At 31.0% G+C, this 15352-nt stretch overlaps 2 protein-coding genes and 2 long non-coding RNA genes across 8 annotated transcripts; 2 read left to right on the top strand and 2 right to left on the bottom strand.

Annotated features, from left to right (window-relative positions):
* The first annotated feature begins 33 nt into the window (after positions 1–33).
* Positions 34–4767, top strand: LOC117159543 (transmembrane protein 181). Of its 3 annotated transcripts, XM_033339472.2 has the most exons (14): positions 34–550; positions 948–1109; positions 1181–1284; positions 1376–1525; positions 1598–1700; positions 1789–1942; positions 2036–2116; positions 2201–2300; positions 2372–2499; positions 2583–2732; positions 2814–2916; positions 3008–3238; positions 3308–4436; positions 4700–4767. In XM_033339472.2, the coding sequence occupies exons 2-13, from the start codon at positions 961–963 to the stop codon at positions 3439–3441; spliced, it is 1587 nt and encodes a 528-aa protein (XP_033195363.1). In that variant the 5' UTR covers positions 34–550; positions 948–960; the 3' UTR covers positions 3442–4436; positions 4700–4767. The 3 variants fall into 3 exon arrangements, with proteins under 3 accessions (XP_033195363.1, XP_076477170.1, XP_076477169.1); XM_076621055.1 differs by having other exon boundaries at positions 35–550; positions 980–1284; XM_076621054.1 differs by lacking the exon at positions 34–550 and having other exon boundaries at positions 600–1109.
* On the bottom strand, positions 1253–4708 carry LOC117159553 (uncharacterized). The gene is made up of 4 exons (XR_004464599.2): positions 4480–4708; positions 2026–3246; positions 1670–1953; positions 1253–1534 (listed from the first exon to the last, which is right to left on the bottom strand). It is a non-coding gene; the product is annotated as an uncharacterized LOC117159553 (long non-coding RNA).
* A 186-nt stretch (positions 4768–4953) lies between the features above and the next one.
* LOC117159539 (uncharacterized) lies at positions 4954–13839 on the bottom strand. Of its 3 annotated transcripts, none has more exons than XM_033339456.2 (9): positions 13701–13839; positions 13126–13296; positions 12913–13049; positions 12627–12786; positions 12421–12552; positions 12048–12262; positions 6096–11922; positions 5968–6026; positions 4954–5870 (listed from the first exon to the last, which is right to left on the bottom strand). In XM_033339456.2, exons 1-9 carry the CDS (start codon positions 13756–13758, stop codon positions 5778–5780), a joined length of 6852 nt encoding a protein of 2283 aa, XP_033195347.2. In that variant the 5' UTR covers positions 13759–13839; the 3' UTR covers positions 4954–5777. The 3 variants fall into 3 exon arrangements, with proteins under 3 accessions (XP_033195347.2, XP_033195349.2, XP_076477168.1); XM_033339458.2 differs by having other exon boundaries at positions 12639–12786; XM_076621053.1 differs by having other exon boundaries at positions 5866–6026.
* LOC117159552 (uncharacterized) lies at positions 13488–14199 on the top strand. Its single transcript, XR_004464598.2, has 3 exons — positions 13488–13727; positions 13802–13988; positions 14127–14199. It is a non-coding gene; the product is annotated as an uncharacterized LOC117159552 (long non-coding RNA).
* The last annotated feature ends 1153 nt before the right edge of the window (positions 14200–15352 follow it).

Below are 15352 nucleotides of genomic sequence, written 5' to 3'. Positions count from 1 at the left end.
ATAAATCACCGTATTAAATATTTAAGAGAAAGATGTTACTGTGCGTTAGTTAACAATTTTTATTACATACTTTTTTTCGTTAAATTTCTGATTACATTTCTGATTAGACACAAGTGATACATGTAAGTGTACATATAAGGGTAATACACTTCATTGACGATTATTTAATTTTTTTACAAGTAGTTGAAATGAAAATATTACAATCCCGTTTAAAGTAAATGCTAAATCTTAAATAAGCTACATCACAAATATATTTTAAATACTTTTTAAATAATAAATTACTAATTCTATTATTTCATGGCGGTGGTAAAAATCAATAATACGCATCATGATGTCCGCCGTTTTTGTTTCATACGTCGTTACGAATTTGTTTACTATCTTCATCAAATTAGATCCTTTGAATCTAATTGTTAGATTTACGAACGCTTAACACTATACACATACATATATGCTCTCTTCAAAATTATTGGAATCTAACATGATAAACCGATTCATGCAAATATCTTGAAACTGTATAAATATCTATCAAGAGTCTTTACTAAATAGGAAGGTAACAGTAACTTTTTACTTACATATATAAGTATTTAGGTATATCTTTTTCCAATACAAACTCTAGTTATACGAATAAATTTATTAAATTGTTCAAGTATATTGTACATATGTATATGTTTTCAACATCTTCGTCGAACACGTGGCTTTCGTGTCTGTGTCTATGTCATTTGAGATGCGAGATTGTTTTCTTCGTTTTATTAAAAAAGATATAAAGATTGGAATAATCGAATCGATCCAAGGAAATCTATTTATTCGCCTCTCTGAGACTACCATTAAACAACGCGAGATTACATTACATTACAACGAGTATTACATTGTGCCCTTCTATATATAATCGCATAAATATCATTAAGGAAGGTGACAATGTGTCTTTAAAAATATACGTAATATGATAGGTTTAATATAGAAATGGACGGTCCTGGCTTAGGATACTCGTATCATCTCCCTTCTGCAGGATGGAATTTTCGAGTTAGAAATGTACTTTCACAGTTCAGTGATCTCTTTAGTGAATTTAATAAATACATTGCACCTGCCTATCATCATGATCGGTGCGAAAGGTACTTGCCTCTGTTTCTATCAATTATTATGTACGTTCATATTGTTTACTAATAATGGTTTTATTTTTTAGATCAGTTCAAATGCGACTATATTCTATGCATAAGAGAGAATTTGTTATGGTGTTTGCTGCTTTTTTTGCATGTTTTGGATTAGCTGTATTTATTGGACTTGCAGGTAAGTAAGAAGTAGAAGGTATAATTTATAAAAATATGTTTTCTTTTGTCATTGTTATTCCTTTTATGATGATGATTTGTTATTAATATAGGCCCTCCTATCACTTCCACGAGCGAACAAAGAGCTCATGTAAATGGCAGTGAAGTTGCTACTGGTCCTTTTATGATGAAGACTCCACCATTATCTACGTACAGTCAACAGCTATGGGTCATCGCAAAGTTATTAACATCTAATAATGATGGTAATACAACTACAAAATGAAGAAATTTTTAAGAAATAATAAAATTGAGATTATATGTTTTGAATTTTACAGATGAAAGATATGACAAAAGTTTTCAAATAAGCATCTCTATAGATGGTATCACCATTGATCATAAACTCATACCTGTTTTGTCCTCAGAAGCTGGCCATAATAGGTACGTCTAGAACCTGTATAGCACAATTCACTGTTTGACAAGATTATACAATGTTAAATATTTACTATTGTGTGTTTTCTCTTTATAGAACCAGACACTTAAAATGTGAAAGACAAATGTGCGAAGAACTTGTAGTTGCTCATCTAGGATTTCTCGATTACAGTTATTACATTATTACTGTTCACTTTCATGGGCTCGAGAGCTTCCACCAACGCTATAACATACGCGATCTCACATTCTACGTCAGTAAGCACTATATGAAATAAAATGACTGTGTTATAAGATTTTTCAGAATCGAAATAATCGCATTTGATAATGTTCTTACCTGTTCATAGTTCAAGAATTACAATCCAGCGTTTACGGAGTTCGAGATTTGGTTTCGATTTATCTTTTTGTTAATTGCATTTGGAGTTATGGTAAAGAACAATTTTGTGTAATATATATTCGCATATTACTTGAAAGGAAACATTATGCTATATATGAATGTTATCAATTTTTAGTGCTGGTTTGGGCATTCTCTACGAAAGTACCAATTACACGATTGGTCAATAGAACAGAAATGGATCTCTATACTCCTTCCTTTGTTAATTTTGTATAATAGTAAGATGTTAAAAATTAACTTATGTTTTTACACATTTTCAAGAAACTAATTTATTTCACTTTCTTTATAGATCCATTATTTCCAATGACGTTTTTAGTGAACTCTTGGGTACCTGGTATGATAGATGCAATTTTACAGACGACGTTCCTTTGTGCAGTCCTCATGTTTTGGTTATGTGTTTACCATGGTTTAAGACAAGTATGACATTTCTTTAATTGATATGACCTAGCAGAATTTAAATCATGGTATTGTTTGTACTTATGAATCTTACATTTTAATAGAACGAAAGGCGTCTTATTACGTTTTATTTACCAAAAGTTTTGGTAGTGGGTTTACTATGGTGTTCCGCATTTATTTTAGCAACATGGTTGCGCTGTACAGAATTAGAAGACCCCACTTATAATTATGTTCTAGATACATCAAATTATTTTGTAAGTTATCAAGATAATTGATAGTTAAATCTTTGGCATGCAACATTTTTAGTTGATACTTAAGGATCTATATGATTATAGGGTTTCAAGGTGTTCTTCTTCACAGTAGGAGGATTTTACATAGCATATCTTCTTCTTTTAATATTGAGAGCGTACAGCGAATTGAGATCCATGCCGTATTTTGGTATGATTTCAAATGATTTATTATCTTTCCCCTTTGTTTCTCTTTCTTCTATTCTGTTTCGGTTTTTCTTCATTTCTATGTTGTTTCTCAGATCTTCGTTTACGTTTCTTAACACTGCTTGCCGCTGTGGTTTCGTTGGTTTGTGGTTGTGTGACAGCGCGACAATTTGGAGCTGGTATTTTCGAAGACAGTTTTGCCTCTCGTCTCACCACCTATTATCGTTCATCCGCGCAATTTATGGCTTTATATGGTCTTCTAAATTTTTATCTATATACGATGGCTTATGTATATGCACCGGCGTATCAACAAGTATATGGTCAACGTGAGTATCTTTAAAAGAATAAAATATTCCTTCAGCAGATCATTGTATTATTAATTCAATCGACATTAGATTCTTCTATAACTAAGGACAACCCCACGTTTTCTATGATCAACGATTCCGACGAAGAAGTCATATATGGGTCAGATGAAGAAAGTCGACGACCTTTAACGCGAACGTCACGAATTGTGAATAATAATAATTAATCGAATTAAATTTATTACTGTGAACGAGAAAGAAGCATTTTTAAAGCAAAGGATGCGGTAACGACATAATGTCAAAAATAGCAATCGTAAATATGTTGTAAAATAAAATACATGGAAACGAATAATTTATCCTAAGCGAAACTTAATAACATGTAATTCGTTATTTGCACGTATTTGTGTACATACAAGATGTATTATACTTTCATTCAATGCATAAAATTTTAGTTACAAGTTACTTGTTACTTGACGTGTGATATTATGTATGTTTTTCTTATTTTTGATCGACTAATATATCAATAAGATATCTTAACTGTATTGTGTTAGAATGTCTGATGATAAATATAATAGAGATGTAAGTGCATCGAGTGACATGTGAAAACAAGCGTGAAAAAACGATCAAGTATATTTCGTCTGCGTAATGTTGGTCGTATGCGAGAACAAAGGGTTTCTTGTATTCACTATTGCTCGCTAATACTAATGTATAATGTATGTAATTACTCTTGAATAACATAAATTGAGAACATTTTGTGTATTAACAATTATAATTCTAAATTATAAGTCGAAAAGAGAATAACTGTTCTATTATTTTGTTATATTTTTGTCAAGTATCAAAATTATCTGTATAAATATGTTCTCCGATTGATATAAAACACATAAAAGTTTAGCGTATTTAATTGTCACAACTTTTAGCTTTTTTGCAAAAGCTACTATAAGAATACTCTTTTACATAGCAATTCATTGCAAAAACAAGAAATATAGCAAGACACGTATTAATATCAACCGATTCAAAATTTGAAAGACGGGGAAGAACGGAAATCAATGTGCTACACGGAAGTGTTATACATATGTATGTATTTACTACGTAGGAGCACGCGCGATATGCATGTGTGTGTGTAAGCCACATAATCATATAAAGTGTAACGTGTAACGTTCATTTCGGATTGTTTGAATCATTATTAAAATAAATAACCCGTACCACATTTTACTTTTTCTCGGTAAGTTTAAGTCTCGGTAATAAAACCTGGTACATTTACTTACAATGTTCCGGTCAAAGTACATTGACTCACGTAAATAATTTGTTGTATATACGTATGTAAATGCGTTGGCTTGTGAAAGGTTATAACAAACAAAACTGTTAAGTCTCTAGAAATTACTATTAGTTTACTCTTTTGGACGTAAAATGATTATTTTTAAGTATAAATACTGATTAGTATCGTTTAAAATTCGATTGAAAGTAACGTATATAAAATTATTTTAGATAAACACGTTTATAGAAAATGCCGAAGTCAAAAGAGTTTGTATACACGGATGACAGTAGTGATGAGGTATTGTTATCAAATTTTTAGTATATTTATATTAAATATTATATTATATTAAATTATATAAATAATGAACATGCATATGTTAGATAATATCGAATAAGATTGATATAGTACTACTTTGAGTTTAAAATACATGTAAATACAAAACACATACATTATATATATATATTTTTTCTTCTTTATTATATAAGGAAATAAAAACAAAGAGGCAAAAGAAAGAAATTGAGGACAAAAAAGGAAAGGTATCAAAAAAGATGCCAGAGAGAGAATCTAATAAAGATGAAGATACTGTATGGGATTTGGGAAATAATCGCCAAATTAGTATAAGAGACTTTAAAGGAAAATTATATGTTGACATCAGAGAAATGTATTACGATAAAGAAGCAAATTTAAAGCCTGGAAAGAAAGGTACTAATACAACATTTTTTGTATATGTTTATATGCCGTAAATAACAATGATTGAAAAATATTTTATTCTTTATGTAGGTATTTGCTTAAGCATAGGTCAATGGCAAAAGTTACTATCTGTTGTGGATGATGTCGATAAAGCAGTAAAGTCTAAATCCTGAATATTTATCTTCTTCTGTATCTAGTAAATATTTCAATGGTTTGGGATTATTGAATATGTAATACATGTTTCTATTACTATTTATAGACAAACTATACTACATTTTATATATAATCTTTAGTTACAGTCATGTATCGGTTTACGTTATATCCTTGAAATAGTATTTTCAATAAAACATGTTTTCCATCTTATGCATATGTCAAAACAATTTAAAAACTTATCACTACTTTTATCTTCTATTCACAAGATTAACTTTTATATAATACAACTATAATATTATTATAGTTTCTCAGGAAATTAAATAATAATAAAAATATACCGAATATTTATGTTGTACAGCATACACACACACGCGCGAGCGCCTGCTCCCTCACATACATATACACACATGTATGATGTTTTATGTTTCTGTACAATTTTAAAAAGTTAAAATACTTAATTATTGTTCATGCTGGCCCATGGACTGAAGTTAAAAACTTATCCAGATCTAAATTATTCAATAATGTTTGTGGATCTGTTGTGCATTGCTGTTTCTCAGTCTACGAATAAAAAGAAAAGGGAAAGAGACAAAGAATAACAGGTAAACTTTTTATGAAGTTTTATGAACGAACAAAGAAGCTTAAATTGATCACAAACCTGTTTGCTTTCTTTCAAATCTGAAACCTTCCTTTTTGAAATCTTTGCAGCAGTGTTGGCTGAAATTAGTAATTTATTAAATCTGTGCTATTAATAAACAAACTCAAATTACCTTAAACTAAAATTACCTTTATTAACTCCTCGAATTCCGTTTACGTTCAACCGTTTTTTACTATTGTGCAGTATCTTGTTATTTCTTTCATTCATAACAGTAGCAGTATTAATAGCGACTTTTTTTACACAATTTTTTGTGCACGCAAATGATTCGTCCAAAGGAGACGAAGTTGCTAAAGGTTTCACGTGCATTCCCTTTTTGGTTGAAGTATCGATAAACGGGTTGTTTAGTGTTTCACAATTATTTTCATGCTTAATTGGTGATTTCTTGCTTCCTAATCTTTTTTTAGTCTTTGGCGGCAAATTAAATATCTCTTCATAGTCAGTGGCAGTCATTACTTTAATTGTTTCATCGCAATTTTTATCGTTCAAGACAATATTAATTTGGAATTCTAATTCATGATTGCTATGCCTACGCCTTCTTTTTTTGGAAGATGCATTATCGTCATATAGGAAATGATATTCTACCGAGTTAGGAATAGTTACATTAAGATCCATTTTACGATTATATTTCATACATTGAGATTCGACCATATGCTCGTGCTTATACGTGGGAACGAGCTGCAAACACTGAAGAACGCGCGATAAACTCTTTGGATTTTCCGAGTTGGTATTTTCTGTGGTTGTACTTCTAACAGTATCGTGTATTTCAATAGGAGGAACATTATTATTCTTTTGATTAATTGAATATTCGATAGCATTTGATATCTCTTCCCTCCTAAATACTTGTTCCTCGTCACTAAACAAATCTCGCTTTACTTGATCAACTTTTGATTTTAATAAAGTACTTGTTGTTTTACCACTATTATAATTCGGGTATTCCCTTAACTTACATGTATTTTCTCCATTATAACTGCCGTTGTTTTTTGTACCACTGCATTCATTCCCACGTAAAATAACTTTATTAATGGTATTACTGTCGCCTTTTTCAATTTTCGTGTCAATCTCATTTTGCATTTCTGGATTCTCTGTCACATCTAATTCTACTATTCCTCTGTTTTCCGTAATTTTCGAGTTATAAGTTTGATTTTCCATTTTAAGCGCATTTGCTTGTTGATATACATTAACTTCAACGTCACTCATAATGTTATCAACCGCTATTTCGATGATCTTTTTGGTGTCATTTTCGAGTGCTAAATCATCATTTTGTACATGCTTATTGTTATTATCTTTTTCTTCTGAATCTTCCAAGCTATATAGTTTACTTTCTGATGCACCATCAATGGATAAATGCTTTGTGCATCTGTCATCGTTATTATTATTACTATTACTATTATTATTATTATGTTTATTATTGCTGCTACTAATGCTAGCATTATTATTATCAGTGTCGTCACAATTATTGTCACTACCATTACTAGATTTGTTGTTATTATTGTTGTTGTTGCTATTATTATTATTATTACTTTTATTATTTTGGTTATTATTAGAATGATTTGATTCTTCCATCCACTTTTTTCTTTTCTTCTTTCTTTTCATCTCACTGAATTTATTCTCACTCTTCTGACTATATTTGTACTGATTGTTTTTTTTCTTTAAACTAATACTATTTTTACCCCGAAAAATGATTCGACCTTGCTGGCTTTTATCTCGGGTAAGATTAGCTTTAGGTATTTCACGAAATTTTGCTATCATACGTTGTCTTTTTGCCTCCAATTGGACAACTAACTTTTTATCTATAGTTAGAGATCTTTGCCTTTTTTCCATGGAAGAATGTTTTATGGATTTAGTTGGTTTAAAAGTAACCAAAGAATTCGATCTTAAATGTTGTATATTGATCACTTTGGGCTTCTGTTTAAATCTTCTATTTGTAGAATTTTCCATAATTAAACGTTGATTCGATTTTGACAACTTTCGATCTCCCGAAGTTATTAATGCGGAAATTTTCGAAGACAGATTAGTTAGATTCTCTATACCGATCTTTGAACTATTAGGAGTCTCAGAAATATCTACTTCATTCAAAGTTTCATCTTTGGCAGGTGTTTCTTTCATATTAGTTTTACAATCCTCTTCATTCTTTAATATTGAAAACACTTTTGAGGGTGAGGATTCACATTTTCTTAAAGTAATAATTGCCTCTTCTGCATTGATTGGTTTCATTTTTAATCCTAGAGTATTATTTTCTGAAATTGTTGGACATTCAGTTCTTTCTTCGTTTATTGTTTCTATAACATTTTTAATTTTGTGTGTCGAATCGCTGTTTGTATTGATACAAACTTGATTTGTAATATTTTTGCTTTTTTTATTAAAAGTTTTTAAACTAGTTAAAATAGTTGATGATGGTGACGATGATGGTGATGATGGTGGTGACGATGGTGGTGACGACGACGATGATGATGATGACGACGACGATGAAGACGATGACGACGACGACGAAGACGACGACGACGACGATGTCGACGAGGATCGGGATGAAGAGGAAGATGATATCGATGCATCGCTATCATACGATTCTTCGCTATTCGGCAAATATTTTTCATTATCGACATTCATTTTTTCATACATATCTTTATTCACGTTATGTTGTTGAGTAACACCATTCTCGATACAATCAGTTTTCGTATAATAAGTCGAATCTCTTGAATTAGCTGATATTTTAAGTTCTTTTATTGCTTCTTCTTTCGGCAAATTCTCTTTGATTACTTCGAACTGTGTTATTTCTAATTTCGTAGATACACAAGCTTGATACGTATTCGTAGAATTGATAATGTTTTTCGGTATAGATTGGTTTGTACATTGTAATGGTACTGCGGATGATTTTTCGATATTATTATCCGGTTTTGTTTGTTTTTCACGTTGATATTGCTCAGAAGTTGGTTTATAATACGGAGAACAAATATCAAATGTTTCTTTTTTTATATTGTCTGTGGTAGTTTCTTCCGAGATTTTTGGAGTCAATGCAATGCAAGGTGTTTTTGGAAATTCTGGTGTATTTATGAAAGAACGTATTTTACTAGAATCTTCGCTAAATTTAACAAACGGCGTTGCATTGCTGCTTGGACTGAGCAATCTTGGTGTTGGTGGAACACTAGAAGGATTTTCAAATTTTTTCGGTGTTTCGTGATCCATCACATTAGGTATTTGTACTAATTGCTGTGTAATATCGACAGAAGCTGTCGCAAGTTCTGAATGCCGTGTGACGTCTACGGAAACGATATTGTTCTCTAAATATGGTTTCCTCTCAATTTGATTGTATTTATTTAAATTGGTCTCCAACGTTTTCAATTGAGCATACTTTTTCATATTTTTCCTTTCGAATGATAAGTTATTGGTTGTCGTTGTTATCGTTGCATTTTCATGTAAATGATTACTCTTTGCTAATAATTGATGCTGAGCATTCTTCTGTTCAACAACAAGCTTACTTTTATTTACTGCTGGTTTCACGTTAGAAAAATTTGCTTCCAGAGTATTGTTAATCCCAGAATCTAGAAAGTCTTCCTTTGGTTCGGATGCGTTACGATCTATGCTTTTTATGCTCGATGATTCCATTACATTCCATTTTCCCATGGTACATTCGTCTTTTACATCTTGCACAACGTTATTTTCCTTTGGCAAAATATTTTTACTTTTTCCTTTCGATGTGCGTAAATTGCGCTTGCCCTTCTTTGTCGGTGAGAGAACAATATTTGATTTAGCAGTCTTTGTAGAATTCGTTCTCTTGTTACTTGTGGATATCTTCGTTCCTTGGCGATCCTCGTCTATACCAATGTGTAGAGCTTTCCGTAAATCTGCATCCCATGTACCTTTCGTAAGTTCCAGCGACTTGGATTGGATCTTGACAAGTTTATTTTCCGAAGAAACGTTGATATTTGAACATGGAGGGACATCGCCTATAATTATCCCAAGTCCGTTATATTTCTCCCATTCGCCCATAAGCTTTGGTACTGGACTTCTCGTCGCTATTGGAAGTTGGCAATGTTTTAATGGAGTCTTAGTTTTATGAGTAGATGTGGTAGTATTAGAAAGCGGTGACGATTTGTAAAGAGTAGTTCTACATAAAGATGTAACGAGTTTTGCGGATTCCGAAGAAAAACGCATCCCTTTGTTTTCATTGACCATTTTATCGGATACAGTTGTCTTCGTCGGCGTGTTAAAATCAAGAGCTCTTATATGACTATTTCTTCTTCTTGGTGTTGATAAACTTAATCTATAATTTTTCGATCTACTCCTCATCAACGACCTCGGAGTACGTTTATCAATGATATCACAATCGGTATTTTTTGAAGCTGAAAGATGGTGATCATTAACGATATTGTTCGTTTTTAACGGAGCAACAACTTTTGCATCCTGAATGACAGATGACAAGTCAATATCTGATAAGTTTTGATTGCTCTTATTCCAATTGAATTTTATGTATGGAGATAATCCAGAAGTGGATAAGCTAATGTTATCTTCTATATTTATCATAGGCATGCTTGAACTATCTAGTAATGTTTTGGTGCTAGTTTCATTGCTATACAGGGTTATTGATTCTCCAGCGACTGATTTGACGGTATTGGACACTATGGGATTAGTAATTGAATTGCCAATAAAATTATTAATATTATGTGTGGTTCTGTTTTTCTCTTTATTATTGTTTATTTTGTTATTATCTTCTTTTTGAGATGTGTGTACTTTCGTGGTCGTGGTCGTGGTCGTTGTCGTTGTCGTTGCCGTTGTCGTCATTATCGCCTTCGCTGTTGTTGTTATTGTGGTCGTAGTTGTTATAGCGGTCATTGTTATTGCACAAGAAATACAGTTTTTTAAATCGTTTGACGTACCACAGAGTGGTGATGTTACTTTTTGAGCGACATTTACGGTTGTTAGATATAATGTTTCCACGAAATCTTTATTCGTTTTATTGATTATCGGTCCTTTGGGAACAATAGGAATGAACCTCGAATTTGTAGTAGATGTTATTGGACGAGTCAGCGGGTAAGAATTTACCGATAACATATTATTTATTTCTTCTTTCGAACATAGTACTAATGTTGGCATTGTTATTACGTTTTGTTCAGATGTATAATTATTTATGCTACCTTTTGGTTTCTGTTCTTTAAGCTTCGTATGTCGTAACCGTTTTACCGACGATCTTTTAATCTTTGACTCCATATTATCACCTTGAATCGTTGTAACAACGTTGTTACTATCGTCTTTTTGAGTAGCGTCAGTTGTTAATTTTCCAATTTGCCCTGTATCTTTATCAAGAGGAATTTGAAATGTTGGCAGTTCTTTTTCGCTATTATTGTCTAATGTACATACAATTTCTTTCGTTCTTTTATCGTTTGCCGATTTGTCGTTAACGATATTTGCGTTTATTATACTTAATACTGCAGCGGCGTTTTGATCTTCCAACATATTATATTCTTTCTCTTGGTCACGTTGTTCGTCTTCATTACGAATATTTTGTTGTCTAGAAGAACTACGAAGTCTGTGCTTTAATGGAATATCTGCATTTACTGTTCCATCTAATTCTGTGGACGATTTGACATCTAATATTATAGATTCTAATGGATTATTGTTGTTTACAATCACTTCACTTTGTTTATCTTGTGAGTCATCAAGAAACTTTGCTTTTTGTTTAGCTTCGGTATCTTCATCATGACTTGCATCAGTTTCTATGTGAGGCCCGATGATTTCTTCAAGAAACTTTTCAAACACAGGATCAGTCTCTGTTGCTTCTACTATTGATTTAATCGTGTTATTTAGTTCTGCCATAATAGAGGTGTTTGCTTCACCATTTAGAGGATCATTTAAATTTTCATCTTTCAATGACACATCTGTTGGAAGTATTGCTTTATTTATATTCTCAGCAATTCGCTCTTGTAACTCGATACGGTTTAACAGCTCTTTCGTTAATAACTATAATACAGATTACAAAAAGTTAAAAATCAATTGAGAAGTTATTATTATAGAAATCGTTAGTAGTGTTATATTAATAATTAGTGATCGTTAGTAGTATTAGATATATCGTTAGTATTACTTACACTAAGATTTTCTATTGGTTCATCATTACTTTCTGATTCAGATTCCAATGTATCATATGGGACAGTTTGAACTTCTGCGCACGAGTAGCTCAATAATTCTTCCGTACTTGTCGCCGCGGTACACTTATCAAGCATGTGCAAATCTTTCATATCGTTTTCTGTACATGCATTACTTGTGACAATATCTTGTATGTTCTGAATGTTTATATCGCCGCCTAATTCAAGCATTAAGAGTTAAATGACAATTTCCACATTCCTTTACCCTTACTATTTAACTATGATTATACATATATGTCGAAAAATTATTATACTTATTGTATTACTGTTACTATTATTTTTGTCCTAATTATTGTTATCTTCAAATTGAACAAACCTTCATGTTGTTGTATACAGTTATTATATTTCTTCTCTTTGATATTAGTGATAGATTTTGGTAATTCTAATATATCCATATGACCTGGTAAACTTTCCAATGGAGTTGCTTCTACATTATCGAAATTATATGCTGTAGCAACCAAAAGCTGTTAGAAAATTATTAGAGAATCTCCTAATATCGTATGTATGTCCTTGACCTTGTACCTTTTGATGTACCTTGAGCAGAGGGTGAATCAGGTTGTTGTGATGCGTTTAATGTTACTTTTGTACGTTTACATCGCTCGCGTTCATTATTACTATAACGTCTTTTACGTGTACTACTACTAGATATTATGGGAGAGCCATTGCCTATTTGAGAATTAGTCTGTAAATATGTAAATACGTGGTACAAAAGTAGCAGAATACATTACGATTATTAATATGGTATTATAGAAATACGAACAACATAACATTTAATTGTAATTAATAAATTTTTATAATTTGTATATACCTGTGAAAGAACATTAACTTTGTTAGCACTAAAATCTTGACCCCAAGATTCTCCAATAAGAAATTTCAACTGTTGGATTAAGTCTTCACAGTGCTTTGACTGCTCGTGATTAGCTATATTGCTAAGGTATTCCTGAACTATAAAATAAATGCTAGTGGAATAAAACAAACGATATTTTTGTTCGGGAATTTTATATTTGTATTGAAATCTTACCAGTTGAATTAATAGCAAAAAATTTGTCAATGACATCTATTAAGGTCATTCCATTAACTTTAGCACTGAATCGTTTTCCATTTGAAATTACAGTACGGCACTCTTGTAAATGCGGAGAAGTCTCTAAAAATACTTTAGCAGCTTCCATACATGTTTGACTTTCAAGGTACCCTAAAATTGATTATTTAAAAACTCTCACAAATCATATGTAGGAAAATCCAATGAAACTTTTGAAAAATATATATACTATGTTGTGTAAATTATACATCCTTTATGCATATATATATGTATATGTTTAAAAATAAAACATCACTTGTTATAATGTTATATTTATTATATTTAATATCTGTATGTATTTGGTGCAACATTGATTCATTCATTTGTGTAAAACTCGTTACTTTTCTTACGATATTTTAGTGTATATAATTAAAGCAATATTATTATTATAAAATTCTAACATCTTGTCAAAGATGATATCACTGAATCTCTGTGTTTTATTACTATCTATATTCCCGCCAAATAATAGGTTATCATAATAGGACGCGTAAGATAAGTACATGTCATATTACCCTTACCAAAAACTAATCTAGCTATTTCCGAAGGTAATAATGTTTCCATAATGCTTATCGTCATTTGAAGTCTGCAATTATCATTGAAAAGTTGTAATCATTTTTAGAAATGTTCAAACAAAACGTATCACAGCATAATGTACACTTTGAAACAATATTATAATACAAATCTTGAAGGATGTTGAATGGAGTACCTTTTACGCGAAGCAATGTTACCACCATTAAAACTATTTATATTTTCCTCCATATCAGTGAAAGTGGAAGGAACTTTTTATAAATTTAAGCATTTCGTAAGTAAGTACGTTCTAGATGTTATTATACATTTTTAGTTGTTTAGACGGAAATACGAAAACATCTCTTCTAGTAATACAGTATATGATACAGCATTGTACAGCGTTTAATATTATCTGATATTATGTATTGTTTCTCAAGGTTCAACAGGATTACTCCTTACTATTTACGACAAAAGTAATCATTCTGCATTATTTAGTAAGAACCTGTATGTACTTTGAAATATCGCAAGCTATAAACACAGTCGTGATTGTTATAAGTGATTACTATATATAATGTGTTTCACTTAAATTTAATTTTTTTAGATTTTTAACAAATGGGAAATTGGCAAATGGAGGTTGGGAGAATGATGTCGTACATATTATTTCCCATTGGTATTTATTATTATTTGAATCAAGCAGATAGTATCGAAGAATGGGTACAGAATGAGATGAAAAAGTTTGAGCCTATGAGTAAAGAACAACACGCTGAGTTAATAAATTTTATCGAGGAATGTAATAAGAAACGACAGTTGAAACTTATTGCAGAAATAGAAGCGCAATATCAAGAAGACTAGACTAGGTTGATCAAACTTAACATACACATGTAATTTTAATTTAAAGCAAATGAGTAAACAAATGTAAACGTAAATATAAATCCGTTTATTGTTTTTATTATCTTTAATAATAGTATTATGTAATATTAATAAATTGTTAACTGATTATATTTGAATTGTTTACATGTACTTCATCTCATATTGTACTTTATAATGTAATAAAATTTTATTCAATTATTAATTACATATAATAAAGATTATGAATAACAACGATGTAAACAAATGTTATATATATACACACACACACACACACACACACACAAACAGGTATACGATGAATATTTGATTGTAATATTGTATTTCGTAACAATAAAATTTCTGATTGAAACGTTTAATTAAAATGTGACATAAACTGAAAATGATTCGATTTATTGTGCAAATTGAATGCTATTTTTCATACAACACTTGAAACCACGGACGAGTATACAGTATAGACCTCTCATCTTATGGGATATCGTGTCCCATATTCTAAAATACCGATCGTGTAAAAAATCGGAGTGTTTCTTACGCCCTCTGCGATTTACAGTAGTGAGTGTAGGAATTATATTCGATGCAACTACTAAAGTTGGTAAAGTAACAGACGAGTGTGGTAAACTGAACAAAAGTAAAAATTTATAGTAAAAATATCCCTCTGGTTACGTGTTACACTAGAAATGATATGCACATATCTATGTACACATGTATACATATATTACAATGCGTTTTAGAATGTTTAACAATTTAACGACAACGATTAAATTCACCTGAGATAATTGTAATCATACATCGATTA

Source organism: Bombus vancouverensis, chromosome 8, assembly GCF_051014615.1.
Source record: "Bombus vancouverensis nearcticus chromosome 8, iyBomVanc1_principal, whole genome shotgun sequence".
Lineage (NCBI taxonomy): Eukaryota > Metazoa > Arthropoda > Insecta > Hymenoptera > Apidae > Bombus > Bombus vancouverensis.
Note: the sequence above shows the minus strand (reverse complement) of the source record. Positions and strands in the feature narration are given on the sequence as shown.